This window comes from Canis lupus, chromosome 10, assembly GCF_003254725.2.
Source record: "Canis lupus dingo isolate Sandy chromosome 10, ASM325472v2, whole genome shotgun sequence".
Classification (NCBI taxonomy): Eukaryota; Metazoa; Chordata; class Mammalia; order Carnivora; family Canidae; genus Canis; species Canis lupus.
The window spans coordinates 63,821,560-63,848,688 of NC_064252.1; the positions used below are offsets into that span (position 1 = coordinate 63,821,560).

Consider the following 27,129-nt stretch of genomic DNA (forward strand, 5'->3'; position numbering starts at 1 on the left):
ATGTTTCCTGAGAATTTGTGTTAAACTTTGTGGAAAGCAATGTGATATGTTTCACAATTCTTTTGTTGTTGTTATGTTTCACAATTCTTAAAAACATTTATTTTCTTTCACATAGCATTCCAACTCTAGGAATTTGATTTAAGGAAATCCAGAAATAAGTATATAAAAATAACATAAATATGCCAGTCTGTTAATATAAACCCTAAACTGGAAACTGATCTAAATGCTGATCAACAGATGAGTGTTAAGGTGTAACTGCGATATACTCAACTAAATAAAGAAGGACCCTAAATTATATATGTTATGTGATCCCAGTTTTATAATACACAGACATACCTCAGAGACGTTACAGGTTTGGTTCTAGGCCATTACAATAAAGTGAATCAAATGAATTTTTTGGTTTCCCAATGCATATAAAAGTTACATTTATACTATAGTGTAGTCTGTTAAGTGTACAACAGCATTATATCTAAAAAAATACACATACCTTAATTTAAAAATACTTTATTGTTAAGAAATGTTAACTATCCTCTGAGCTTTCATTGAGTTGTAATCTTTGGTAGTGGAGAGTCTTGCCTTGGTATTGACGGCTGCTGACTGGTCAGGGTGGTGGTTGTGAAGGTTCAGGTCGCTGTGGCAATTTTTAAAAATAAGACTACAATGCAGTTTGCCACAGCAGTAGACCCTTTTTTCATGAATTGATTTCTCTGTACTGTGGGATACTGTTTGATAGCATTTTACCAACAGTAGTAGAGCTTCTTTCAAAATTAGCGCCCATCCTTTTATAACCTGCCACTGCTTTACTAAGTTTATGTAATGTTCCAACTCCTTTGTTGTCATTTCAGTGGTCTTTATGGCATCTTCACCAGCAGTAGGTTCCAACTCAAGATTAACTGCTTTTTTCATCCATAAGAAACTTTACTCATCCATTTAAGTTTCACCATGAGATTCAGTGACCAGAATTTAGTCCCATCTTCAGGCCCATCTAGTTCTCTTGCTTTTTTCATCACATCTGCAGTTTCTTCCTCCACTGATGTCTTGAATTCCTCAAAGCCATCCATGAGGGTTGGAATTGACTTCTTCCAGACTCTTGCTCATGTTGATGTTTTGACCTCTTCCCATGAATCATGAATGTCCTTAATGGCATCTAGAATGGTGAATGCTTTCTAGAAGGTTTCAATTTGCTTTGCTCAGATCCATCAGAGGAATCAGTAGCTATGGCAGCTATGGCCCTATTAAATGTGTTTCTGCAGTAATAAGACTTGTTGAAATGATTTGTTGATCTGTGGTCTGCAGATTGGATATTGTGCTAACAGGCATGAAATATAATAAATCTGATTTTGCATCTCCATCAGCGCTCAGGTGCATTGGTAATGAGCAGTAATATTTTCAAAGGAATCTTTTTTCCTGAGCAGTTAAGTCTCAACAGTGGGCTTAAAATATTCAGTAAACCATGTTGTAAACAGATGGGGTATCATTCAGGCAAGCTTGGTTGTTCCATTTCTAGAGCACAGGCAGAGCAGATTTAGCACAATTCTAAAGGGCTCTAGGATTTTTGGAAGGATAAATGGGCATTGGCTTCAACATAAAGTCACAAGAGAATCAGCCTCTCTTTTGAAGCCAGGCATTGACTCTGTTTCTAGCTATGAAAAGTCCTAGATGGCACCATCTTCCGGGAGAAGCTTGTTTAGTCTACATTGACAATCTGTTTTTCGTGTAGCCACCTTCATTAATGATCTTAGCTACATATTCTGGATAACTTGCTGTAGCTTCTACATCAGCACTTGCAGCTTCACTTTGCACTTCCGTGTGTGGAGACAGCTTCTTTCCTTAAACACACGAGCCAATTTCTGCTAGCTTCAAACTTTTCTTATGTAGCTTCCTCACCTCTCTGAGCCTTCATAAAATTGAAGAGTTAGGACCTTGCTCTGGATTAGGTTTTGGCTTCTGGGAATGTTGTGGCTGATTTGATCTTCTATCCAGACCACTAAGGCTTTCTACACGTCAGCAATAAGGCTGCTTTTCTTTCTTACCAGTCATGTGATCACTGTTGTAGCACTTTTCATTTCCTTCAAGAACTTTTCCTTTGTATTCACAGCTTGGCTAACTGTTGGGCACAAGAGGCCCAGCTTTTGACCTGTCTCAGCTTTGGACATGCCATCTTCACTAAGCTTCAGTTCTAGCTTCTGATTTATGGTGGGAGACCTTGATTCCTTGTTTTACTTGAGGTCATTGTAGGATTACTGTTTGACTTAATTTTAATATTGTTTGTTCCAGGTGATAGGGAAATCTAAGGAGAAGGAGAAAGGCAAAGGAATGGCCAGTTGGAGCAGTCAGAACTCATAGAACATTTATTAAGTGTGTCATCTTGTGTGGGTTCAGTTTGTGATGCCCCAAGACAATTACAATGGCAATATCAAAGATCACCGATGATAGATCATCATAACAAATATAGTAATAGTGACAAAATTTGAAAAATTGCAAGAGCACCTGGGTGGCTCAGTTGGTTAAGCCTTCGGCTCAGATCATGAGCCCCATATCGGGCTCTCTGCTCGGTTGGGAGCCTGCTTTCCCTCTCCTGCTTCTCCTGCTTGTGCTCTGTCAAAGAAATAAATAAAATATTTTAAAAATATATTGCAGAAATTATCAAAATGTGACACAGAGACATGAATCAAGTAACCACTACTGTTGGAAAAATGACTTACTCGATGCAGGGTTGCTACAAACCTTCAGTTTGTAAAAAAAATTCAATTTCTGTGAAATCCAGTAAAGCAAAGTACAATAAAATGAGGAATGCCTCTATTCACAGAAAAGGAGAACAAAAAGAAATTTCAAATTTTAGCCTTTAAAAATGTTATGCGTTGGGGCACCTGGGTGGCTCAGTGGTTGAGCATCTGCCTTTGGCTCAGGTTGTTATCCCTGGGTCCTGGGCTCGAGTCCCTGCAGGGAGCCTGCTTCTCTCTCTGCCTATGTCTCTGCCTCTCTCTCTCTCTGTGTTTCTCATGAATAAATAAAATCTTTTAAAAATAAATAAAAATTTTATGTATTTTAAAAAGCATTCTATAATGTATAGTTTAAATTCAGAGAAAAAATAAATACAGTTAAGAGATACCTAGTCTGGGGGCGCTCGGCAGGCTCCATTGGCGGAGTGTATAACTCTTGCTCTCAGGGTGGTGAGTTCAAGCCCTATATTGGGTGTGGAGTTTGCCTAAAAATAAGCGAATAAAAGAGTTACTTAATATGGATAATATATAAATAAGTGTACAGAAACACTTGAATGTGCGTTTAAGAAATATTAAAAGGATAAAAATAAGAGTTGAAAGTAGTAAGATAGCAAAAATATTAAGACAGGAATATAAATTAAGAATATCCAATTTAGAAAAACCAGAAAATAAAGGATTAAATAACAAGATGATAAAATATGTTCAAAGAATGAAATAGTCTAAGATTAAGACAGTAAAAAAATAAAAAATAAAAAATAAAAAATAAAATCACACAAAAATGGAGGAGGTAGGTAAATACATTAAATCTGGACATTAACATCCTGTAAGATGTTACAGGTTCTGGGTTGAGGAAGTTTCACAGCTTGAGTGATTTACTGCTGATTTTTTTTTAAGTAAGCTCTGTTCCCAATGTGGGGCTCAAACTCCTAACCCTGAGATCAAAACTTGCAAGCTCCACTGACTGAGCCAAGCAGGTGCCCCTTTACTGCAGATTTTTGAGGAATAAAGGTCAATATCTATTTATTGGTATCATTTCTCTCGTGCTTCTCATATTTGCAAAATCAGTAGTACTTAGATATTTTAAAGGAAATTTGAATTTGTTTCTTCATTCTGGCATGTTTTTGGAATTCCTTAATTATTTTGTAAAACTCTGTGTATGAAATGTTTTCTGAATCATTATCATAATCAAGGAATGTTTGTTTATGAAAGCAGAAAGCATTCAAAAAGGTTCAAGTAAAACTCTCTTGGAGAGAGTTGATATCTTAAAGGGCATTTCATTTCATTCAGTTGCTGGCAGCCTCTAGGAAACAGCTCTCTGGAACCAGCTGGCTTGTTGACATTTCCCTGCATGTTTGCTTCTCTCTTCTTATTCGTTATAAACTGACTTTCCTGCTCACATATTTAGTTGCATATGGCCTTCTCATGACCATTTCAAAGCGATAGTCCAATACCTGTCTGTAGTCCACGTGCCTTCTAGCTCTTGACCTCACAGTTAAGTGTCTCATCTTCTAATTCCAAATTCCCAGGAGAGAGTAATAATTCTGAGCTGTGTTCTGGAGGTAGGGTTAGGAGTGAAGGGACAGGGTCAGGTGGCACAGGGATCTATCCCTTCCAGGGTTATGAGCAGGGCAGGTTTTCAAAGAAGTGGTTAGGGGCATCTCTTATCCAAGTCATGAGTGATTTTATTTTTTATATATAATGTGAATAATTACAGAGTAAAGCAAGGGATCTTCTTTTTAGTCGGACACTGCCTTTTACTCTTCCTTTGAGTTATGTGAGCACATCTCTCATCTCGTGATAGTGGTAACTTCATTAAGTGACACAAAATGAGAACATGCGGACTTCTAACTAGGCTCCCCTTCAATGAGTTTCTGTATTTAAGATTTAATTTCTTTTATACAAAATGTTATCAAATGAAGACTTTAATTCTACCTCTTAAAAATTAACTGACATTTATTTGACATTTTAAAATAAAGAAGTCACTTATGTTACCTTGGACATTTTTTGACATTTTAAAATAAAAGTCTATTCACATTATATAGACATTAAAACCTAATATTTTAGGAAAATCTTATTCTGTATACATTTCTGGCATCACTTTCTGTAAAATTTTTAAGTCTGAAATCCTCTTAACATGCAGAATAAATAGATTATAATATACTGAAGGATTAAGCTTTACTGTCTTGTGTCAGATTAATCCCTCCTATATAGATCATCATTTGAACTGACAGAAATATGGCTGCAATTCAGCCCAAAAGCTCAATGGATAAATTATTTTATGTAGGATGAATTCTACACTACTTGACTGGTTGTTGTATAATTATCCGAATTTAAATCTCATAAACATTTTTCTTAGACTTTCATGGAGATTCGTGGAAAAGGTATCTCTGATGCTTTACGTGGTGGAGTAGTGCCAATATTTGGATTTTCTCACGTTATTGAGGTAATTCACTTGGTAAGGATATTTTAAAAGATTTTTATATAAAAATTGATACTATTTTGAATTGTAATTAGCTCATTATACGAGTACAAATTTGATTTTAAACAAAATAGTCAGGCAGCCCGGGTGGCTCAGCAGTTTAGCGCTGCCTTTAGCCCAGGGTGTGACCCTGGGGTCCCGGGATCGAGTCCCATGTTGGGCTCCCCGCATGGAGCCTGCTTTCCCCTCTGCCTGTGTCTGTGCCTCTCTCTCTGTGTGTCTCTCATGAATAAATAAATACAATCTTAAATAAAAAACCCAAAATAGTTAAATCTATAAAAACATTGCTCTACTTTCTTCTGTTTTTGAATGAAACAGGTAAAAACTAAATGCATATAGGTGAATATTAAAATGGGCTACGAAGAATAAAGATATCTGTTCTAGTACAAGGATTGTGGTTTGTAATAAATTTCCTTTAAATATTTCTTAAATATATGTACATTAAAGTAAAGCATACTTTTTTCTAACAATGTTGCATGAAAATGATTTGTAACTATCAACTTATGTAAATACTTAAAAAATAAAAGTTTTGCGGCAGCTGGGTGGCCCAGTTGGTGAAGCATCCAACTCTTGATCTCAGCTCAGGCCTTGATCTCAGTGTTGTGGATTCAGGCCCTGTGTTGGGCTCCACGCTGGGCATGGAGCCTACTTAAATAAGTAAACAACAAAAAAAAAATAAAAAATAATAACAAAAATAAAAGTTTTAAGGGCACCTTGCTGGCTTAGTTGGTAGCACATGTGATTCTTGATCCTGGGGTCATGAGTTGAAGCCTTGCATTGGGCATAAAGCTTACTTGTAAGAAAAGTTTTAAGAAACTTCTTTAACTCATGAAAATTTTTGTCCATGGTTTATAATAACTATGAGAATGGGGTGCTAGGGTGGCTCAGTTGGTTAGGTGTCTGGGTCTCAGGGTCATGAGATAGGGGCCGTGAGATTGAGCCCTGTGTGAAGCTCCATGCTGGGCACGGAGCCTGCTTACGATTTTCTCTTCCCCTTTCTCTGCCCCTCCCTCTCTAAAAACAAACAAATTGTGAGAGAATTAACAATACTTCTTGTTTTCTTTAAGAATGGAAGAATATTGAAGTAGATTTCTAGCAGAGCAAAATCTGGATTTTTTTATTTTTTAGTTTAGTTTTATTTTTTATTATTTTTAAAAATAGGCTACACACCCAATGTGGGGCTTGAACTCAGAACCCTGAAGAGCAAGAGTTTCATGTTCTACAGTTTAAGCCAGCCAGGTGCCCCTCTATTTAAAAAAAAATATTTTATTGTAAGTATATACAGTTCACATACAATGTTGCATTAGTTTCAGATGTATAACATAGTGATTAGACATGTAGATACATTATGAAATGCTCACTATGATTAGTGTAGGCACCATCTTCATCATACACAGTTATTACAATATCATTGACTATTTCCTGTCTGCACATTTCATTCCCGTGACTTATTTTATAACTCTTTTGTTCATCTTCCCATTCTCTCCCCTCTAGCAGGCACCATTTTAACGTTTTGTATTTATGAGTCTGTTTCTGTTTTTCCTTTATTCATTTATTTTTTATTTTTAAAATTTTTTATTAATTTATTTTTTAGATGCCATATATAAGTGAATCATTTGGTATTTCTCATTCTCCATCTGACTTAGCTCACTCAGTATAATGCCCTCTAAGTCCATCCATGTTGCTACAAATGGCAAGATTTCCTTTTTTACAGCTGAGTAATACTCCTTTGTGTAGATAGCCTGCTTTATTCGCTCATCTATCTATGGATACTTAGGTTGCTTCTGTAGCATGACAATTATAAATTGTGCCTCAGTAAAGATAGGGGTAAATCTTTTCATATTAATGTTTTTGTTTTCTTCAAGTAAATACCCAGAAGTAGAATTATTAAATCATATGGTATTTCTCATTTCAGTCTTTTTGAGGAATCCTCCATACTGTTTTTCCATGGTGGCTCCTCCAGTTAACATTCCCATCAACAGTGCATGATTTACGTTTCCCTCGTGATTAATGATGTTGAGCATCTTTTCATATGCTTGTTGTCATCTGTATGTCTTTGGAAAAATATCAATTCAGATCATCTCTGTCCATTTTTAAAATTGGGTTGTTCGGTTTTTTTGGTTGTTTTGAGTTCTTTGTGTATTTTCGATATTATCTCTTCTTTTCCCATTCAGTAGGTTGCATTTTCATTTTATTGATTTCCTTCACTGCATAAATTTTTTTTGGTTTATATGCTAGATATACTATATATATGTGTGTGTGTGTGTATGTATATATGTACACACACACTATATATATATATATATATATATATATATATATATATATATATATTGAGAGCAAGCAAAGAGGGGGAGAGGGAGAGAGATAAAGCAGGTTCTACTCTCAGTGCAGAACCCAAAACAGGGCTCAATCTCACGACTCTGAAACCATAACCTGATCTGAAATCAAGAGTGAGATGCTTAACCAACGTACCCACCCATGTACCCCTAATTTTGATTTTTTTAAAAAAATTTTAAAAGATTTATTTATTTATTCATGAGAGACAGAGATACAGAGACATAGGCAGAGGGAGCAGGAGGCTCCCTGTGGGGAGCCTGATGTGGGACTCGATCCTGGATCCCAGGACCGTGCCCTGAGCCAAAGGCAGACGCTCAACTGCTGAGCTATCCAGGCATCTCTTTAAAAACTTTAAAAAATTTTTGCTTTTGTTGTTCAAGTCTGAAGGGTCAGATCCAAAAATATTGCTAAGACAAATGTCCATGGCTTTACTGCACAAATTGTCTCCTAGGAGGTTTTTTTAAGTAAGTATGTATGTATGTATGTATTTATTTATTTATGAGAGACATAGAGAGAGAGAGGCAGAGACAGGCAGAGGGAGAAGCAGGCTCCATGCGGGGAGCCCGACGTGGGACTTGATCCCGGGACTCCAGGATCATGCCCTGGGCCAAAGGCAGGCACCAAACCGCTGAGCCACCCAGGGATCCCCATCTCCTAAGAGTTTTATGGTTTGGGGTCTCATATTTAGATCTTTAATCTATTTTGACTTTATTTTTTATATGGTATAATAGCATGGTCCAGTTTGGTTCTTGTATATGTAACTGTCCAATTTTCCCACTACCATTTATTAAGGAGATTCTCTTTTCCCCATTGTCTATTTTTGCCTTTGCCTCCTTTATCATAGATTAACTGACCATAGAAATGTGGGTTTATTTATGGGCTCTTTATCCTCTTCCATTAATCTATGTTTCTATTTTTGTGCCAGTACCATACTGTTTTGATTACCATAGTATAGTTGTGTGGCTTTATGGTATAGTTTGGAATCTGGGATTATGATACTTCCAGCTTTGTTCTTCTTTCTTGAGATTGTTTTTGCTCCTTGGGATCTTTTGTCATTCTGTAAAAATTTCAGGATTATTTTCTCTAGTTCTATGAAAAATACTGATAGTCTTATAGGGATTGCACTGACTCTACAGATTCCTTTGGGTAGTGTGAACACTTTAACAATATTATTCTTTTATTTATTTATTTTATTATTAGTTTTAAAGATTTTATTTATTCATGAGAGACAGAGAGAGAGAGGTAGAGCAGAGGGGAGAAGCAGGCTCCCAGAAGGAAGCCTGATGCAGGACTCAATCCCAGACCCCAGGATCATGACCTCAGCCAAAGGCAGACGCCCAACCACTGAGCCACCCAGGTGCCCCCCCCCCAATATTATTCTTTTAATCCATGAGCATGGACTATTTTTCCATTTCTTTATGTCATCCTCAGTTTCACTCATCAGAGTCTTACAGCTTTTTTTTTTTTTTCATTGTAAGTGTACTCTTTAATCCCCATACCCTATTTCTCTTATCTTCCCACCAAACTCCTCTCTGGTAACCATCTGTTTATTCTTTGTAGTTAAGAGTCTCTTTCTTGGCTTTTCTTTGCTCATTTGTTTTGTTCAAGTCTTTATTTAAATTCTGTGGAGTAATATTAACATATAGAGTAATACTGGTTTCAGGAGTAGAATTTAGTGATTCATCACTTATGTATAACACCCAGTGCTTGTTACATCAAGTGCCTTCTTTAATACCCATCACCCATTTAGCCCATCACTCACCCACCTCTCCCTATGTCTCTCCTTGGTTTGTTCTCTATAATTAAGAGTCTCTTATGGTTTGCTTCCCTCTTTTTCCCCCCTTCCTTATGTTTATCTGTTTTGTTTCTTAAAGTCTACATATGAGTGAAATCATATGGTAATTGTTCTTCTCTGACTTATTTCACTTAGCATTATTAGCTCTGTCTGTGTCATTGCAAATGGCAAGATTTCCTTCTTTTTGATGACTAATATTCCATTGTGTGTGTATCACCTCTTTTTTATCCATTCATCTATGAACTTGGGCTGCTTCCGTAGTTTGACTATTTTATTATTTAATTTTTTAATAAGATTTATTTATTGATTTTATAGAGAGAGCATGAAGGAGACGGGCAGAGGCAGAGGGAGAGAGTATCCAAAGCAGACTCTGTGCTTAGAGCAGAGCCCAATGAAGGGCTCCATTTCACCACCCTGAGATCATGATTCAAACCAAAACCAAGTCAGACACTCAACCAACTGTGCCACTAGTTTGGCTATTTTTAAAAAAGATTTTATTTATTTATTCATGAGAGACACAGAGAGGCAGAGAATAAGAGAGGCAGAGACACAGGCAGAGGGAGAAGCAGGCTCCATGCAGGGAGCCCGATGTGGGACTTGATCCTGGGATTCCAGGATCACGCCCTGAGCTGAAGGTGGCGCTAAACCGCTGAACCACCTGGGCTGCCCCTAGTTTGGCTATTTTAAATACTGCTGCAATTAACATAGGGGGTGCATGTATCCCTTTGAATTAGTGTTTTTGTATTTGGGGGTAAATACCCAGCAGTGCAATTCCTGGATCATAGGGGAGTTCTATTTTTTAACTTTTTAAAGAAGCTCCATGCTGTTTTCCACAATGGCTGCACCAGTTTGCATCCCCACCAACACTGCTTGAGGGTTCCTTTTTCTCCACATCCTCGCCGACACTTGTTGTTTCTTGCATTTTTGATTTTTAGCCATCCTGACAGATGTGAGGTGATACCTCATTGTGGATTTGATTTGTTGCCCTTAGGATGAGTTGAGCATCCTTTCATGTGTCTGCTGTTCATCTGTATGTCTTCTTTGGAGAAATGTCTGTTTATGTCTTCTGCCCATTTTTTAATTGGATTATGTATTTTTGGCGTGTTTAATTATATCAGTTCTTTTTTTTTTAAATTTTTTAATTTATTTATGATAGTCACAGAGAGAGAGAGAGAGAGAGGCAGAGACACAGGCAGAGGGAGAAGCAGGCTCCATGCACCGGGAGCCCGACGTGGGATTCGATCCCGGGTCTCCAGGATCGCGCCCTGGGCCAAAGGCAGGCGCCAAACCGCTGCGCCACCCAGGGATCCCTAATTGTATCAGTTCTGTAGATATTTTGTTTACCAACACTATATTGGATATGTCATTTGCAAATATCTTCTCCCATTCATTAGGTTACTTTTTCATTTTGTTTTTTTCCATCACCGTGCAGGAACTTTTTATTTTGATGAAGTCTCAGTAGTTTATTTTTGCTTTTATTTCCCTTGTCTCAGGAGACAGATCTTAAAAAACGTTGCTATGGCTGATGTCAAAGAACATCAAGGATTGTTCTCTCTGTGCTCTCTTCAAGGATTTTTATGGTTTCAGGTTCCACAGTTAGGTCCTTAATCCATTTTGAGTTTACTTTTGTGTGTGGTGAAAGAAAGTGGTTCAGTTTCATTCTTTTGTATGTTGCTGTCCATTTTTCCCAACACCCTTTGTTGGAGAGACTTTTTTCCAATGTATATTCATTCCTCCTTTGTCATTCCTTTAACTGACCATATAGTTGTGGGTTTATTTATGAGTTTTTAAAATTCTATTCCATTGATCCACTTTTATGGCAGTACCATACTGTTTTAATTGCTACCACTTTGTAATATAACTTGAAATCTGGAACTGTTACACCTCTCATTTTTCTTTATCAAGATTATTTTGGCTATTCAGGATATTTTGTGGTTCTATACAAATTTTAGGATTATTTGTTCTAGTTCTGTGAAAAATGTTGTTGGTATTTTGGTAGGGATTGCATTTAATCTATAAATAGTTTTGGGTAGTATAGCCATTCTAGCAATATTTGTTCTTCCAATCCATGAGCATAGAATCTCTTTCCATTTTTGTGTGTGTGTCTTCAATTTCTTTCATCAACGCTTATAGTTTTAAGAGAACAGGTCTCGCAGCTCTTTAAGATACTGTTTTTGGTATAATTGTAGATGGAATTGTTTTCTTAATTTTACTTTCTGCTGCTTCATTATTAGTGTATAGGAATGGAGCAGGTTTTTGTATGTTGATTTTTATATCCTGCAACTTTACTGAATTCATTTATCAGTTTTATTAATTTTTTGATCGAGTCTTTAGGGTTTTTTATATATAGTCTCACATCATTTGCAAACAGAGTTTTACTTCTTCCTTACCAAATTGGGATGACTTTTATTTCTTTATGTTGTATAGTCACTGTGACTAGGGCTTCTAGTACTATTGTAAAGAGTGGTGAGAGTGGACATCCTTGTCTTGTTCCTGACCCTGGAGGACAGCTCTCACTTTTTCACCTTTGAGTATAATGTTGGCTGTGGGTTTTTCATATAAGGCCTTTATTCTGTTGAGATATGTCCCCGCTAGACTTACTTTGCAGAGGGTTTTTTATCATGACTCGATGTTGTACTTTGTCACATGTATTTTCTGCATTTCTTGAAGTGATCAGTTTTTTTATCCTTACGTATTGATGTGATCTTTAAAATATATTGTTGGATTTGGTTTGCTGACATTTTGTTGAGGACTTTGCATCTATGTTCATGTTCTTTTTTTGTGGTATCTTTATCTGGTTTTGGTATCAGGGTGATGCTAGCCTCAAAGAATGAATTTGGAAGTTTTCTTCTTGTGCTTTTTAGAATAGTTTAAGAAAAATGGCTATTAACTCTACTTTAAATGTTTGGGAGAGTTTGCCTATAAAGCTCTCTGGTCCTGAACTTGTGGTTTTTGGGAGTTTTTTGATTACTGATTCATTTCCATTGCTATGATTGGTATGTTCGAACTTTCTCTTTCTTCCATCTTTAGTTTTGGTAGGTTATATGTTCCTAGGAATTTATCTATTTCTTCAAAGTTATCTAATTTTTTGACATTCAGGTTTTCATAATATTGTTACAATTTTATTTCTGTAGTGTTGGTCATTATTCCTCCTCTTTCATTAGTAATTTTGTTTATTTGGGTCCTCTTTTTTTTTAAATCAATATCGCTAGAGCATTATTAATTCTCTTGTTCTTTTCAAAGAATGAACTCTTGGTTTCACTAATCTGTTGTATTATATTTTAGTCTCTATTTCATATATTTCTGCTCTAATCTCTATTATTTTCTTCTTTTTACTCACTGTAGGCTTTGTTTGTTCTTTTTCTAGTTCCTCTGGGTATAAAGTTAGATGGTTTGTTACAGATTATTCTTGTTTCTTGAGCAAGGCCTGTATCATCATAAACTGTCCTTTTAGAACTCCTTTTGCCACCTCCCAAAGATTTTGAACTGTTACATTTCCAATTTCATTCATTTCTAGGTATTTTTGGATTTCATACTTGACTACTTCATTGACCCATTGGTGGTTTATTAGTATGTTGTTTAGCCTCCACATGTTTTTTCCCCTGAGTTTTTTTTTTCTTGTGATTGATTTCTTGATTCATAACATTGAATGGTTGAAAAAAGATGCTTGATATGATTTTAGTCTTCTTAAATTTATTGAGACTTGTTTTGTGATCTAACATGATCTATCTTGGAAAATGTTTCATGTCCTCTTGAAAACAATGTTTTTCTATTGTTTTTGCTGGAATATTCTGTATGTACCTGTTAAGTCCATCTAGTCGAACCTGTTGTTCAGAGCCACTGCTTTCTTACTCATTTTCTGTTTGGATAATCTATTGATGTAAGTGGGGTGTTAAAGTTCCCTACTATTATTATATTATTGTCAATTTCTCTTTTTATTTCTGTTAATATTTGCTTTATATATTTAGGGCCTATGTTAGATTCATAGATATTTGCAATTGTTTGATCCCTTTGTTGGATTGATACCCTTATCATTATGTAATGCCCTTCTTTGTCTCTTATTACATTGTTTTAAAGTCTCTTTTGTCTGATAAAAGTATTATTTTTTCCTTTCCATTTGCATGATGTATCCCTTTGGTTTCATGTTGTATGTATCTTTAAATCTAAAATGAGTCCCTTGGGTGCCTGGCTGGCTCAGTTGATTAAACATTGAGCTCAGGTCTGAATCTCAGGATGGTGAGTTGGTGAGTTCAAGCACAACACAGGGCTCCATGCTGGGCATGAAGCTTACTAATAAATGAATGAATGAATAAATAAATAGTTTTTTTTTAATTTAAAAATTATTTATTTTTTATTTTTATTACTTTTAAAAGATTTTATTTATTTATTCATGAGAGACAGACAGAGAGAGAGAGACAGAGAGAGAGAGAGGCAGAGACACAGGCAGAGGGAGAAGTAGGCTCTCTGCAGAGAGCCCAGTGTGGGATTTGATCCCAGGACCCTGGGACCACGCCCTGAGCGAAAGGCAGATGCTCAACCACTGAGCCACCCAGGCATCTCTAGAGTGAGTTTCTTATAGACAGTGTATAGATTGGTCTTTCTTTTAAAATCTGTTCAGTCACTTCACTTCTTTTGATTGGACCCTTTAGTCCATTTACATTTTTAAATGATTACTGATAAGTATGAACTTATTGCTGTTTTGATAAATGTGTTGTGGTTGTTTTTGTAGTTCTCTGTTTATTCTCCTCTTGTTCTCTTTCCTGTGATTCAATGGCTATAGTGTCATGCTTGGCTTTCTTTCTCTTTATTTTCTTGTGTACCTATTACAGATTTTTGGTCATGGTTACCATGATGTTCATATATAACCTCTTATCTATATAGTAGTCCATCTTAAGCCGATGGTTACCTGTGTTTGAACACAACCTAAAAGCATTACATTTTTACTCCCCGCCTTCATGTTTTAAGTGTATGATGTCAAATTTACATCTTTTTATTTTGCATGTCTCAACTGATTTTTGTAGACATAGTTGATTTTACTACCTTTGCCTTTGAACCTTTGTAAGTAGCATTATAAGTGATTGCTATGTTTACTATATATTTGCTTTTACTAGTGAGACATTTTTTTTCTTCCATAATGTTCTGTTAGTTATGACCTTCCCTTTTCTACTTAATTTCTTTAACATTTATTGTACGGCCAGTTTAGTGGTAATTTAACGTTTGTTTGCCTGGAAAATGTTACATTGTTCCTTCAATTCTCAATGATAAACTTGCCAGGTGGAATGTTCTTGGTTGTACGTTTTTTTCCTTTCAGCGCTTTGAATATATCATGCCACTCTTCTCTGTCCTGCAGTTTCTGCTAAGAAATCAGCCAATAGTCTGATGAGGTATTGTACGTAAGTAATAGCTTTTCTCTCACTTCTTTTAGATTCTCTCCTTTTCTTAATTTTTGCTGTGTAATTATTATGTGCTTTAGTGTGGACCTTCTTGGTTCATCTTGTTTAAGTTTCTGTGTTTCCTGGATCTAGATGTTTGTTCCCTTCCCCAGGTTAGGGTAGTTTTCATCTATTATTTCTTCAAATAAGTTTTCTACATCTTTTCCTCTTTCTGTCCCTCTGGGATCACTGTAATGTGAATGTTAGTATGTGTAATGTTGTTCCAGAGGTCTCTTAACCTGTATTCATTTAAAAAATTCTATTATCTTTTTGTTGTTCATCTTGGATGGTTTTCTCTTTCAGATTGCTGATCTGTTCTTATGGATCCTCAATATGTTTTCAGTTCCCTCTAGGGTATTTTTCATTTCAGTTACTGTATTTTTCAGCCCTTACTGTTATCTTTTTCTTTCTTTTTTTTTAACCCCAAGAATTTTGTTTTATTATAGTACATGAGCTGGACTGATGGGAAGGGGGTAGGTGTATGGGCAACCACTGCCTGGATTAGCATTGGATGCCCATCCCGATGACTATGAATGTGCCAAATGTGCCGCCACTCTGCATCATGGTTTTCCCGATGCCGCCCATCAGCTCCCAACCACGCATTCCAATCCTGAGACAGCAGAAGGTGCCAAAGAGCGCCCTGGCCACCATGCCCACTGCGCAACCCATCACAAAGCCCATCTTCATGCGGTCAAATCAGCTCAGCTGGGATTGTCCATAGGGTCCCACGGCCACCGGCATCTCGTTTGCAGCCTCGGTCGCTCAGTTCTCCCTTACTGTTTTTCTTATTAATATTTTATATCTTTGTTGATGTTGTCACTGAATTCATCCACTCCTCTCTCAAATCTGGTAAGCATCTTTACAAACACTACTTCAAACTCTTTATCAGTAGAATGCTTACCTACGTTTTGTTCAGTTCTTTTACTGTGTTTTGTCTTATTCTATTGTTTAGACTGTATTCTTCTGTGTTTATTTTGTCTGATTATCTGTGTTTGTTTCTGTGTATTATGTAGATTAGCTATGTCTCTTGGCCTTGAAAATAGTGACCTCATGTACCGGGTGTCCGGGGTACCCAGATATGCAATCCACTGCACCAGAACCAGGTGCTTCAGGAGTGTCTCCTTTGTGAGCCACATGCATCCTCCTGTTATGACTGGCCCACAAGTATTGTGGGCTTTCTGATGGCAGGGTCTGGGAGAGGGGGACTGGCTCCCAGTTTGGCTGACTGCAATGATTGGGTGTGCCTATTGCCAGCATACTGGTGAGCAGGGCAGTTCCCTGGCACAGATGGTAGAGAGGCCTGCCTGCTGCCGCTGAGGTGGTACTGGTTGGTGGGATTAGCCTCTGGCATAGCTGGCTGACAGTCTCTGCTATAACTGTTGTAGACTTGCTGGCCAATGGTGCTGGCCCTCCATACTGGGGCAGGAGACATTTTGGAGGGGTGCCTGTTAGGGTGGGCAGGTAAGATGGGGTGGGTCTTGTGGGGGAATGTTGGAGCTAGGTAACCAGTGCTAGCAAGTTAGATAGAGATTGTCAGTACTGTCTCTCACTAGTGTTGGGCTAGCTAGGATGGAGAGGGGCAATAATAATGATGTTCACTAGCAATTCCATTCCTAAGCACGTTATTATTAATCCCTGCCCCTCCAGCATGTGGCCTAAAATTAGTCAACAAATTTCCTCAACAGATTTCATGTAGAACCCAGGTGCTTTTCAAATTCCTATCTCTGTACTGGGTGTTAGCATGAATGCTACAGCTTGCTGGTTCTTTAAGAGTGGAATCTTAGTTCTGTAGCCCTTGGGTCTCCTGGAGTCAAGCTCTCTGCTGATTTTCAAAGCCCCTGAAGTTAAGCCCTGCTCATTTTCAAAGTCAGACATTATGGGGGCTTGTCCTACCAGCACAGATGCCCAGGGTAGGAAATAACTGATGTGGAGCTTGGTCCCCTTGCTCTACACTTTTGATATCCTACTTGCTTGTGGGTCACTGCACCAGGGTTTTGATTACTAGCCATGTCTCTATCCCTTCTACCTTTCTTGATGTGGCTTCCCCCCTCCCCTTATCTTTAGCTGTGGAAGAGCTAGTCTGTTAGTCTTTAGGTAATTTTTAGAGTGAGTTACACTATATGTAGTTGCAAACTTGATGTGTTCATGGAAGGAGGTGATTTCAGAATTCTATTTCACTGTCTTCCCAAACTCTCCAAAATGTGAGATTTTAAAGAATTGTGTTTCAATCCCCATGACTTTTTAAAAAAGCAAATTGATGTTACTTAACTAGGCTTATACTTCTAAGTTATTAAAATTTAGAAAAATTTTGGTACTTCTGAAATTTTGCTCTTTTTTGAAATTATTTTAAGGAGACAACCAATCTCAATGTACTTCTTTTAGAGCCTTCAAGTTCATATAATAAGATAAAACTCTGTGTTACATATATGTAAATTTAAAATAGATTCCATGCTAAGCTCACACTCCTGAGATAAAGACCTGAGCTGAGATCAAGAGTTGGACACTTAATGGACTGAGCCACCTAGGTGCCTCATATGTGCTTATTTAAAAAATTGTGATAAAATACACATAAACATAAAATTTATCATTGTAACCAGTTTTAAGTGTACAGTTTGGTAGTATTAAGGATATTCACATTTTTGTGTTACCAATCTTCAAGACTTTTTTTTATCTCGAAACCGAAACTCCATACCTGTTAAAACAGTTCTTGGTTTCCCTACCTCCCAGCCCCTGGCAACCACAGTCTATTTTCTGCTTCTGTGAATCTGACTACTCCAGATACCTCATATAAGTAGACTCACACAGCATTTCACTGGCTTATTTCACTTAGCATAATGTCTTCAAGGTTCATCCATGTTGTGTCATGTATCAACATTAAGACTGAACATGCTACTGTATATATACACCACATTTTGTTCATTTATTCATACTTTATTTGATACCTTGGTTATTTCCATCTTTTGGCTATTGTGAATAATTCTGCTTTGAACAGGGGTGTACAAATATTTGAATCTCTGCTTTATATTCTTTTGGGTACATGCCAGATGTGGAATTGCTGTATGGCAATTTTATTTTTAATTTTTTGAGGAACCACTGTACGTTTTCCAAAGTAGCTGCACCATTTTATATTATAATCAAGAATTCACGGGGATTCCAGTTTTTTCTATCCTTGCTGACACTTGTTTTTTTTTTTTTTTTTTTTAAATTTTTATTTATTTATGGTAGTCACACAGAGAGAGAGAGAGGCAGAGACATAGGCAGAGGGAGAAGCAGGCTCCATGCACCAGGAGCCCGATGTGGGATTCGATCCCGGGTCTCCAGGATCGGGCCCTGGGCCAAAGGCAGGCGCTAAACCGCTGCGCCACCCAGGGATCCCATGTTTTTTTTTTTAACAATAGTCATTCTAATGTGGTGAAATAGTATCTCATTCTAGTTTTGATTTGCACTTCTCTAATAATTAATGATGTTGAATATCTTTTCATGTGATTATTGGCCATTTACTAACATTTAGAAAAATGTCTATTTAAGTTCTTTGCCCATTTTTAATAGGGCTTTTTTTTTTTATTGCTGTTGTAGAAGTTCTTACCAGCTACATGATTGGCAAATATTTTCTCCTATTGCATAGGTTACTTTCTCACTCTGTTGATAGTATCTTTTGAGTTCCAAAGTTTTAAATATTGATGTTGTTCTATTTAATTTATTTTTACTTTTGTTGTCTGGATTTTTGGTGTCATATCCAAGAAATCATGGCCAAATCCAGCCTAATGAACTTTTCCCCCATGTTTCCTTCTAAGAGTTATGTTAAGACCGAATTTATATAATGTTTAGGTCTTCGATCCATTTTGAGTTGGTTTTTTTGTCTGGTGCAAGATAAAGGTTCAACTTCATTGTTTGGCATGTGGATATCCAGTTTTCCCAGCACCATTTGTTGAAGACTGTTCTTTGAATAGTCATAGTATTCTTATGGAAAATCATTTGATTATATATATAAGGGTATATTTCTGGGCTTACCATTCCATTGATCTGTGTGTCTATCTTTATATATTTTAAATAATATAATTAATATAGTTTTAGAATATAATATTACTTGCAAATTTAATAATTCTTATGTTTACTATTATATAGATAGTAAGAAAAAAGGAAAATATTAGTTTGGATTATTTGGCTTTTTAATGAACCAAAACCATTAAGAGATAGTTATTGCAAATGCAGTTTATTTTAGTAAAAGGCAGTGTCATAGGCAATATGAATTATTGTGGAAATTACTTGAGATCTGAGAATTTTGAAGAATAGTCAAAAAAGCTCACAGATCTATTCCTGAAGGAGAAACTGAACCTCTCAGTGCACAGGTGCTACCTAGCTGTTCTTGTCTATGCCAGTGTTCTCACTTTAGAGCTGTAGTGGTAGCTCATTCGTAGTCCTTTCAGTTTGTTGCTGAGCAGGAATATTAATGTATTGGAATAATTAATTAGCAAACTTCCCAGGTTCACAGTGTTTGGAAAACACAACATTTATAGATGGACGTAGTCAAGTATCTCTTGTATAATATAGTCTTACTACCATCTACACTTGGTTTTCTATATATTTGAGGTAATTTTTCCAGAGGCATGTGAAGTGGGGAAAATGGGTAATTTATCTAAGAATTAAACTTATTTAGTTTTCATTTAGGTAACTGGCAAACTTACTATCATTATCATTATTTAGGACAAAATAGTTTTATTTATATGTATATTTAATCTTGCTGCTTCATTTACATTTTTAATTTTTTGCATAGACTATATCTATTTAGCATAGACTGTGTCTACTCACATAAGACCTAGAAATAAAACTGAACTTTTCTACCAGTCTCTCACGTCGTTGTGGAAGACAGTGGTGAAATGAATAAAAGGATATGGTAGGATCAGGAAATGTGGTTTGTATTTTTGGTTAATGACTATTTACTAGAAAATCTGGAGAAAGTGTTAGAATCTTGACAGAACCATATCTTTCTCAATAAATTTTTTCTTTAAAAACATTGGTTAACTTTTGATTACTGTGATAAAGGACAGGAATAGTAAAATGAAAATTTGCTGGTAACTCTACATCTCTTTTTAGTATGGCTCAGATACTATGTATTACTACATCTTTTCCAGAGCAGTAGCAAACTGAAAAATCTAATTTGAGTTTTACTTCCTTTCTTCGTCATACCGTCTGGTAGAGGTACAGATGAATAGGAAGCAGAGAGAAAAATCTGAAGTATAAAAGCCTTCAATCTAATTAACTTTTAACTATAATGTTTAAATATATAATTTACCTCATGTATGACATTTGAAAAAGATGTTGATTATTATAGACATTTAATGTTGTAAAATACATGCTATCTGCTAATGAATGGGTGTCAAGAACTGTGAAGGGTTTGAGAGTTTTACTGTACTTGTAAGCTAACAAGTTACGAAGTTAACAGTTTCATGCTGGTAGGAGACATGAGACTCCAGAGTCAGAAACAAAAGACAGTTTATTACTCATAGTAATAACAGCTGGAGTGTCAATTTTTGGTGGGGGGCATTGATTTCCAAGCACATTGCCACGGGGTGATATAAAGAGGGTCTGAGGATACCTGCACACTCAGTGGGCTATGTAAAAGATAGGAACTCTGAGCTCAGGGAGCTTTAAATCTTTTCAAGTGGGTGGGAAGTCTGACTGGCTTGGTCAGGGGAGCATGCAACTCTTGATCTTGGGGTAGTAAGTTTGAGCCCCACATTGGACATAGAGATTACTTACCAATAAAATCTTAACAAAAAAAGAAAACAAAGCTTTTCAATTGGCAGTAAGCATGCCTGACTTGTGCTTCAGAGGGAGATGGTATCTGGCTCCAAGGGGCATTGTTTGCCTCATGGCAAAAATTCAAGAGACCCATAGAAAATTATCTCCCAACAATGGGTCTGAGTGGAAATTTTTGCTTAATAATTATCTTATTCATAATGCAAATTAATAATGTAAACAAGATCACAAGAAATGTTTAAAATACTTGAGAGAACCAAGTTTAAATATTTTACTTTTTAAGCGCTTAATAATGTACAATTTAAGAAACTTCCAAAATTTTACATTATTGAAAATAAATTAAGGACTTTTACTTAGGTTCACTGCTGTTACACTACATGTTTTTGAAAGTAATAAAAGTTTACTGTGGGAATACTTTGAGTTTAAAACTCTTAAATAACTCATACTGTCTTTCCTCTTTTTAATCTGTATAGGGAGATTTTAATCTGTATCATGCCATGAAAAAGTTTAGATGTGAAAAATAGAGGTTTTTTTTTTAAGTAAAAAGAAAGTTTCTTATTGTTTACACCAAGCCAAAGTGAACCATTCTGAGAGAACCACCATCTCCAATTTCCTGAAAGTAAACAAATAAAAACAATTAAAATCATGTTGAAGTAGAGAACAAACAATAATTAACTATCGTTAATATTTTAATTTAAATATCATAAAATATTGAAACAAAATAAAATAGTTTAAAATGCACTCAAATATATTGAAACAAATAGTTTAAAATGCACTCAAATATATGTCCATAAGAACTGTGTATTTATCTTACTGTTAAAATATTGATACAGTGCTAATAAAATTCAGCAAAGACAAATAACATATGAAGCATAAAAGGCAAAGAAGGGAAGGGTAGGATGTTAATTGAAATTTGGGAGTATGTGAAGGCTCCTGCAATGAAAAGTTGCAAACTGTGGATCGTCATTTGTGGTTCTATTACCTATTTGATTTTATAACACTGTCTGTTCTCAAAAGTCTGATGTAGCATGTATTTCTTCATTTTGGTGTTTTACTGAGTATTTTTAAGTGGCTCTTGAGGTATATTTCATAGAAAAGATCATGGTTTTCTAAGCCCTTCATAAAATTTTATGAAGTTCCAAAGAGATGCAAAGACTTCATTCATTTCCCATTTTTTACTTTCTTTCACCCTCTTGCCTCCAACCCCATTAAGTATAGATAATTTTATGATAGGATTCTGAAAGTTGGAAGATGTTTAAACATAATACCTGAGGTGAATGATATTATTTGAAAAACAGTATAGTTGGGACATTTTTGAAAGTTTGGAGATAATCTACTTAGAGTTAGAAGGTAAAGGAGATTGTGATTAGTACTTAAACTAACATAATTGGAGTCATTTATGAGTGTAAAGTTATTCCTTATTTATATTTGAAAGTTTCTTTTAGTAAGAGGAGCTTTTCAGAAATTTGTCATATCTAGAAGAAAACAGGTATGGGGTTGGCAAGTAAGGGAAGCATGTATGTATGCATGTGTCTGTTGATTCTGATGTACACAAAATTTAAAAAAAAAAAAAAACCTAACCTGGAAAAACAGGTAACAAGAGAATGAGTAATTTAATATTGCCTGAGGCTTGTGTGTGTGTGCTGGCAAGTTCAGGGGTTTTAGGTAGCTTTGAATTTTAAAACAAAAAAATGTTGAAAGCACCGCATTTTAAAAAACATAAGTTCCAATTCTTGGCTTATAAACTACTGTATCAAAAGTCTATATCCTACATCAGTAGAATGGTCATCAAAATACCTGGATTTAGCTTTTGGTCTTGTTCACTAATTGGCAGAGATCCTAGGTAAATTACTTCATTTTCCTAATATCCAGTTATAATTGTTGCTGGAAGGCCAGATTTTGCATACTTGAAGTATCTGGTTCAGCCATATTCTTGATGTATATATAGCATCTTATGTTAAGAATTACATTTTAAAAAGTAGGAATCTCAGAATTAACTTCTCAAGAATCTCCCAGGACTTAAAAAAATCTTTTCCTTTGAAGGGGTTTCCTTAAAAAAATCATCCTATTTTTAAAAGACTTACTTCAGGGCATTTCCAGGATTTCCAAGATAATGTGTTCCATGCTAAATAACATTGACTTGTACTTATTTAACTTAGAGGAATATTTTGATGATTAATGAAATAATGTATTTTTGTATACTCAGTTATTTAATTAGTTTTAAAATAAAGTATATTCATTAAATGGAATTTGGAACACAGAAAAGTAAAAATTTACCCTTATTCCCACCAGTCACATAAAACTGTGGTTTAATATGTGTTTGCTTCCAGTTTCTTTTTTTCCCCAAGTTTTGTTTTTTTAAACGTAGCTGAAATCATATTTTTTATGTACATACATGTATATATGTACACAATTCTATATATTTTAGAGGGCTTTGCTCACTGTGAACACTTTTTTCAATGTTTCCACAGTCTTTGTTTTTAATGGTTAAATGTTTTAATCTATTAAATACTATAGCTTTACTAAACTGTTCCTTATTTTTTGGTTAAATTTATGTTGTTCCCAATTTCTTCTTTTTTTTAATAAACAACTCAGTGGTAGACATGACTTTTTTTGTGGTAGACATTATTTGGCATGAAATTTTTTCTTTCTGTGTTTAGGATTATTTCCTTGGATAGAGTTGCAGAAATAGAATTATTGGAACAAAGCTTTGAACTTTTAGGCCTCTAGATAAACACTGTAGAAGTGGAAGCTTTGCTTTGTTTCTTTCCTAGTTTGAGAGGAGGTGATTTTGTTTGGTAATAGGAAATACCGTTTCGATGGAGGATGATCTTCATCTTATTATGCAGAAATTGTGCTCACCCTTGACTGAATGGCTACATGTTAATTCCCGTAATAACTTACCGCAATGCAAGGGTTTTCCCCAGACCCTCATTTGATTTCAACATCTAGTTGTGTGCATTTTTCTAAGTCACACCCTATTGCTGTTACCTAATCCTAAGTGATCGCAGGCCACTGTTTTTAAATGTACATAGACTTCTATAAGCAAATTCTGTAAACAAGTGAAGCTTTGCTTTGATACAAACTGGATTTTTGGCCTGTTCCTCACTTAATTAATATAGACCTTCTTTTAAATACTAAGTAATCATCTCATTATTTTACATAAGGTTTCCCCTCACGGTCTCTTTCAACATTTCTGATTTGGTTCAACAGTAATTAAATCCCAGAAGTATACTATTTTAGAGACAGAAAAAAGTTTCCTAATTTGTAGTCCTTTCATTTTACAGATAAGGAAACCAAGGCTCATATATGTTATGTGTTTTATCCAGAATTACTCAGTTAGTGGAAGAACTGAGATTAGAATTTAGTTTTTATTTCTCTGTGAAGTGCTTTTTTTCACTACAGATTTTTAATGTAGTGACAGGGAACATGTGTTCCACAGGCTACTTTATGATCAACTCCTATCATTGCCTTTTCCTATCCTTTAAGGCTCTTGTTTACAGCCATGCTAGAAGCCCACTTCTGTGTGACAGGATATATTCTTTTTTCCTCTTTTTAAAAATAATTTATTTATTTATTTTAGAGAGAGTGCACATGTGGTGGGGGGCAGAGGGAAAGAATCTTTAAGCAGACTCCCGGCTGAGCATGGACCCCTCCCCCGCTACTCCCCACCTGGGGCTCCATCCCACTACACATGAGATCATGACCTGAGGCAAAACCAAGTCAGAGGCTTAACTGACTTGAGCCAATGCAGATGTCCCCAGGACATGCTTTCTTGAGCAAGTTGTCCAGTTACTCAAGTTTCACTATTGACTGTTAACTCTGCTTCTTGCATATTTGGTATCATATAGGGCTTTCTTTCTTTCAAGATTTTATTTATTTGAGAGAGTAAGAGAGAGCACAAGCAGGGGAAGGGGCAGAGGGGGAGGGAGAATCAGACTCTCTGCTGAGCCCCAATGTGGGGCTCCTTCCCAGGACCCCAAGATCATGACCCAAACTGAAGGCAGATGCTTAACCGACTGAGTCACCCAGGTGCCCCATGGATTTCTTTTTAATCAGTATTTCAGAATTGTGCTTGATGCTCTTTCTATAAAATGAAATTTTAAATTAACTATAATCTAGCGGTTGTCAAAGGTTGGCTTGAGGCTTCTGATACTTAAGAGACACAGGTTAATAGATAAACTAATTATCTAATTTTCCAACTTGCTCTGTTAAGTAAACCATCAGAAAGGAATGTACTTGAAACATGTCCTCTCACCTTTCCACAGAACTGCCTTCACTGAGTTGTGATTCAGTATAATTTCAGCCTTTACAGAAGGCTTATAATGAAAACGTCTATGTGAATAGGATCTCTTTTTCAAAACGCTACTTGAAGACCTGTTTAGTTTTCTATCACAAGCATTCTTGAGTGAGTCCAGTGCTAGGAAAATATTTCCATCCAGTTGAATTTACTATTTCCATACTTTGAACAAACAAGTCAGTAAAGACAATAATAATGAATGGTGTTTTGGAGTTTATAAAATGCTTTCTCATTACTTAATTTGACATAGCAGTGCTGTAATATTATTGGATATAACTATTCCCATTTTGCAGTTTAGGAAATAGGTACAAAGAGGTTGTGGCACTGAGGACGTAGTGGAACAAAACTAGAACTGAGGTAGTTTGTTTATTCTGCATTCTTTCTTTTTAAAAAAGTTATTTAAATTCAGTATAGTTAATGTATATTATTGGTTTTGGGTGTAGAATTTAGTGATTTGTTAGTTATATATAATACCCAGTGCTCATCACATCACATGCCCTCCTTAATGCCCATCATTCACTTCCCCCATCCTCCCCTTTCCCCTCCAGCGACCCTCAGAGTTTGTTTCACATTCTTTGTTTTACCATGAGGTGTCCCAGAGTAGATCTATCTCCCTTTTTTGACTTAGTCTCCCCAAATTCAGAGCTAAACTCTGTTTTCATTTGTATGTAACAGCCCAGATATTCAAAAACATCTCTTATTTTGCAAGTTTGAATTGATTTTTGCTTTGTGTAATTGTATTTTAGATATTACATGTAAAATAATTTTGTGAACTCTGCCTCAAATCTTTAAGAAAGCAGATAGGTCTACTAAAGATAAGATAAATTGACTTTGTCTATGAAGAATTGATAACTGTATTATGGCTGTGTTGGTACTTTTGTTTTCTACCTAATAGTTTATCTAACTCTCCTCTTTAGGTAATATGTTGATACGCTTAAAAACATAAAAAAAATTATCCTTCGGAGGAAAGAAGGATGAGAATAGCACTTATCCTATCTCAACAAATATTTGAAAATGTTGTTATCCATCAAGTAGATTAATCAACTTCATGATGAGCACAAAAATTGCTCCTTTTATCACACTTTTAGAAATTACATACTTAAATATATTATATGTAATAATTATATAAGGTGCTCTTTATTAATGAGGATGATTGTCAATATGTAAGTATGTTGATGTATATATGTATGTATATTATATGTAAATATATGTATAACATAAATATACATGTAAGTATATGAGTATATGAATATATGTATGTATATATATTTATATTACATATAAATGGTATATGTAAATGTGTGTATATATATTCTCAATATTTACATATTGACAATATAGAGACACACACAGATACACTCAATGTTCTATCTGTACTGCTGCTGTCTTCTGGCTGGGATCAACCTTCCTGAATGATAGAAGGGCCAAAAGAGCAATATAAACAGCAGATTGGTATATCTGTCATAATTCTACATTAAAAGAATGAGTTTCTGGCATTTCTAAGATTTTTTCCAGACAGTATGCCAGTGAATAGTACAGGCCAGACAATATAGGTATATGACTACGTGATTTATTACCTATTTGTCTATGACTAAAGTCAGTGGTAGGGAACAAGAGGTATGCTCTATACCTATAAATGTATTCCAACATGCAAACCCAAGTTTAACTTCTTTCAAATTTATCTATTAAAGTTTAATGGAGAACTCAGATTCTTTTCTTCAGCTTTTGTCAGTACAAATCCTTCCCAGGATCCAGGATTTGGCTTCCAGGAGCCCGCTAGACCTCTAGTGGTTTTATTTATTTCTTTCTTTATTTTTATTGTGGTGAAATATACATAATGTAAATTTTGCCATTTTACCTATCCGCGAATTTTCTGATTTGTTTTTTTCTTCACTATGGTTGATTCTTAACTATATCTTGGTTAAGATCTGTTTAAATGTGTTTCTAAAAATAGTTCTGGAGAATCTTCCAAAATGTACCATATCAGAGAACAATCTATTAAATTGCAGGACATCTCAGGTTATTAAGATAATTGTGAAGATGGTCTATAAACTTTAAAAGTGAGGAGGAGTTACACAATTGTGGAATTGCCTTCCTTTTGCAAAGTACAAATTGTCAACACTTTTTGTTTTCAGGAAGATTAATATAATTACTCTTCAGATGGTAGTTACTTCAAATTAAGTTATGGGACATAATTCCCTTTTCAGGTTTTCCACAAAAGAGAATGTGAACAAGGAAGTCTGAAGAATAAACTTTTCTTGAGAAGTTGTAAATAGGCACTATTACTATATTATCTGAGA

The 27,129-nt window shown here is 35.6% G+C and overlaps 1 protein-coding gene, 1 long non-coding RNA gene and 1 pseudogene across 10 annotated transcripts in view; all 3 read right to left on the reverse strand.

Annotated features, from left to right (window-relative positions):
* Positions 1-271: 271 nt before the first annotated feature.
* Positions 272-3,261, reverse strand: LOC125755883 (uncharacterized). Its single transcript, XR_007413329.1, has 3 exons — positions 3,113-3,261; positions 2,491-2,598; positions 272-2,290 (listed from the first exon to the last, which is right to left on the reverse strand). It is a non-coding gene; the product is annotated as an uncharacterized LOC125755883 (long non-coding RNA).
* Positions 3,262-15,246: 11,985 nt separating this feature from the next.
* LOC112675634 (reactive oxygen species modulator 1-like) lies at positions 15,247-15,510 on the reverse strand (annotated as a pseudogene).
* A 4,735-nt stretch (positions 15,511-20,245) lies between these two features.
* Positions 20,246-27,129, reverse strand: part of LOC112673404 (WD repeat containing planar cell polarity effector) — a 424,409-nt gene continuing 417,525 nt past the window's right edge. For all 9 annotated transcript variants that reach the window (XM_035721693.2, XM_035721691.2, XM_035721688.2 and 6 more), the window contains one exon: positions 20,246-21,142. In XM_035721693.2, the coding sequence (XP_035577586.1) occupies positions 21,092-21,142 (51 nt within the window). In that variant the 3' untranslated portion in view covers positions 20,246-21,091. The remainder of the gene's footprint in view (positions 21,143-27,129) is intronic.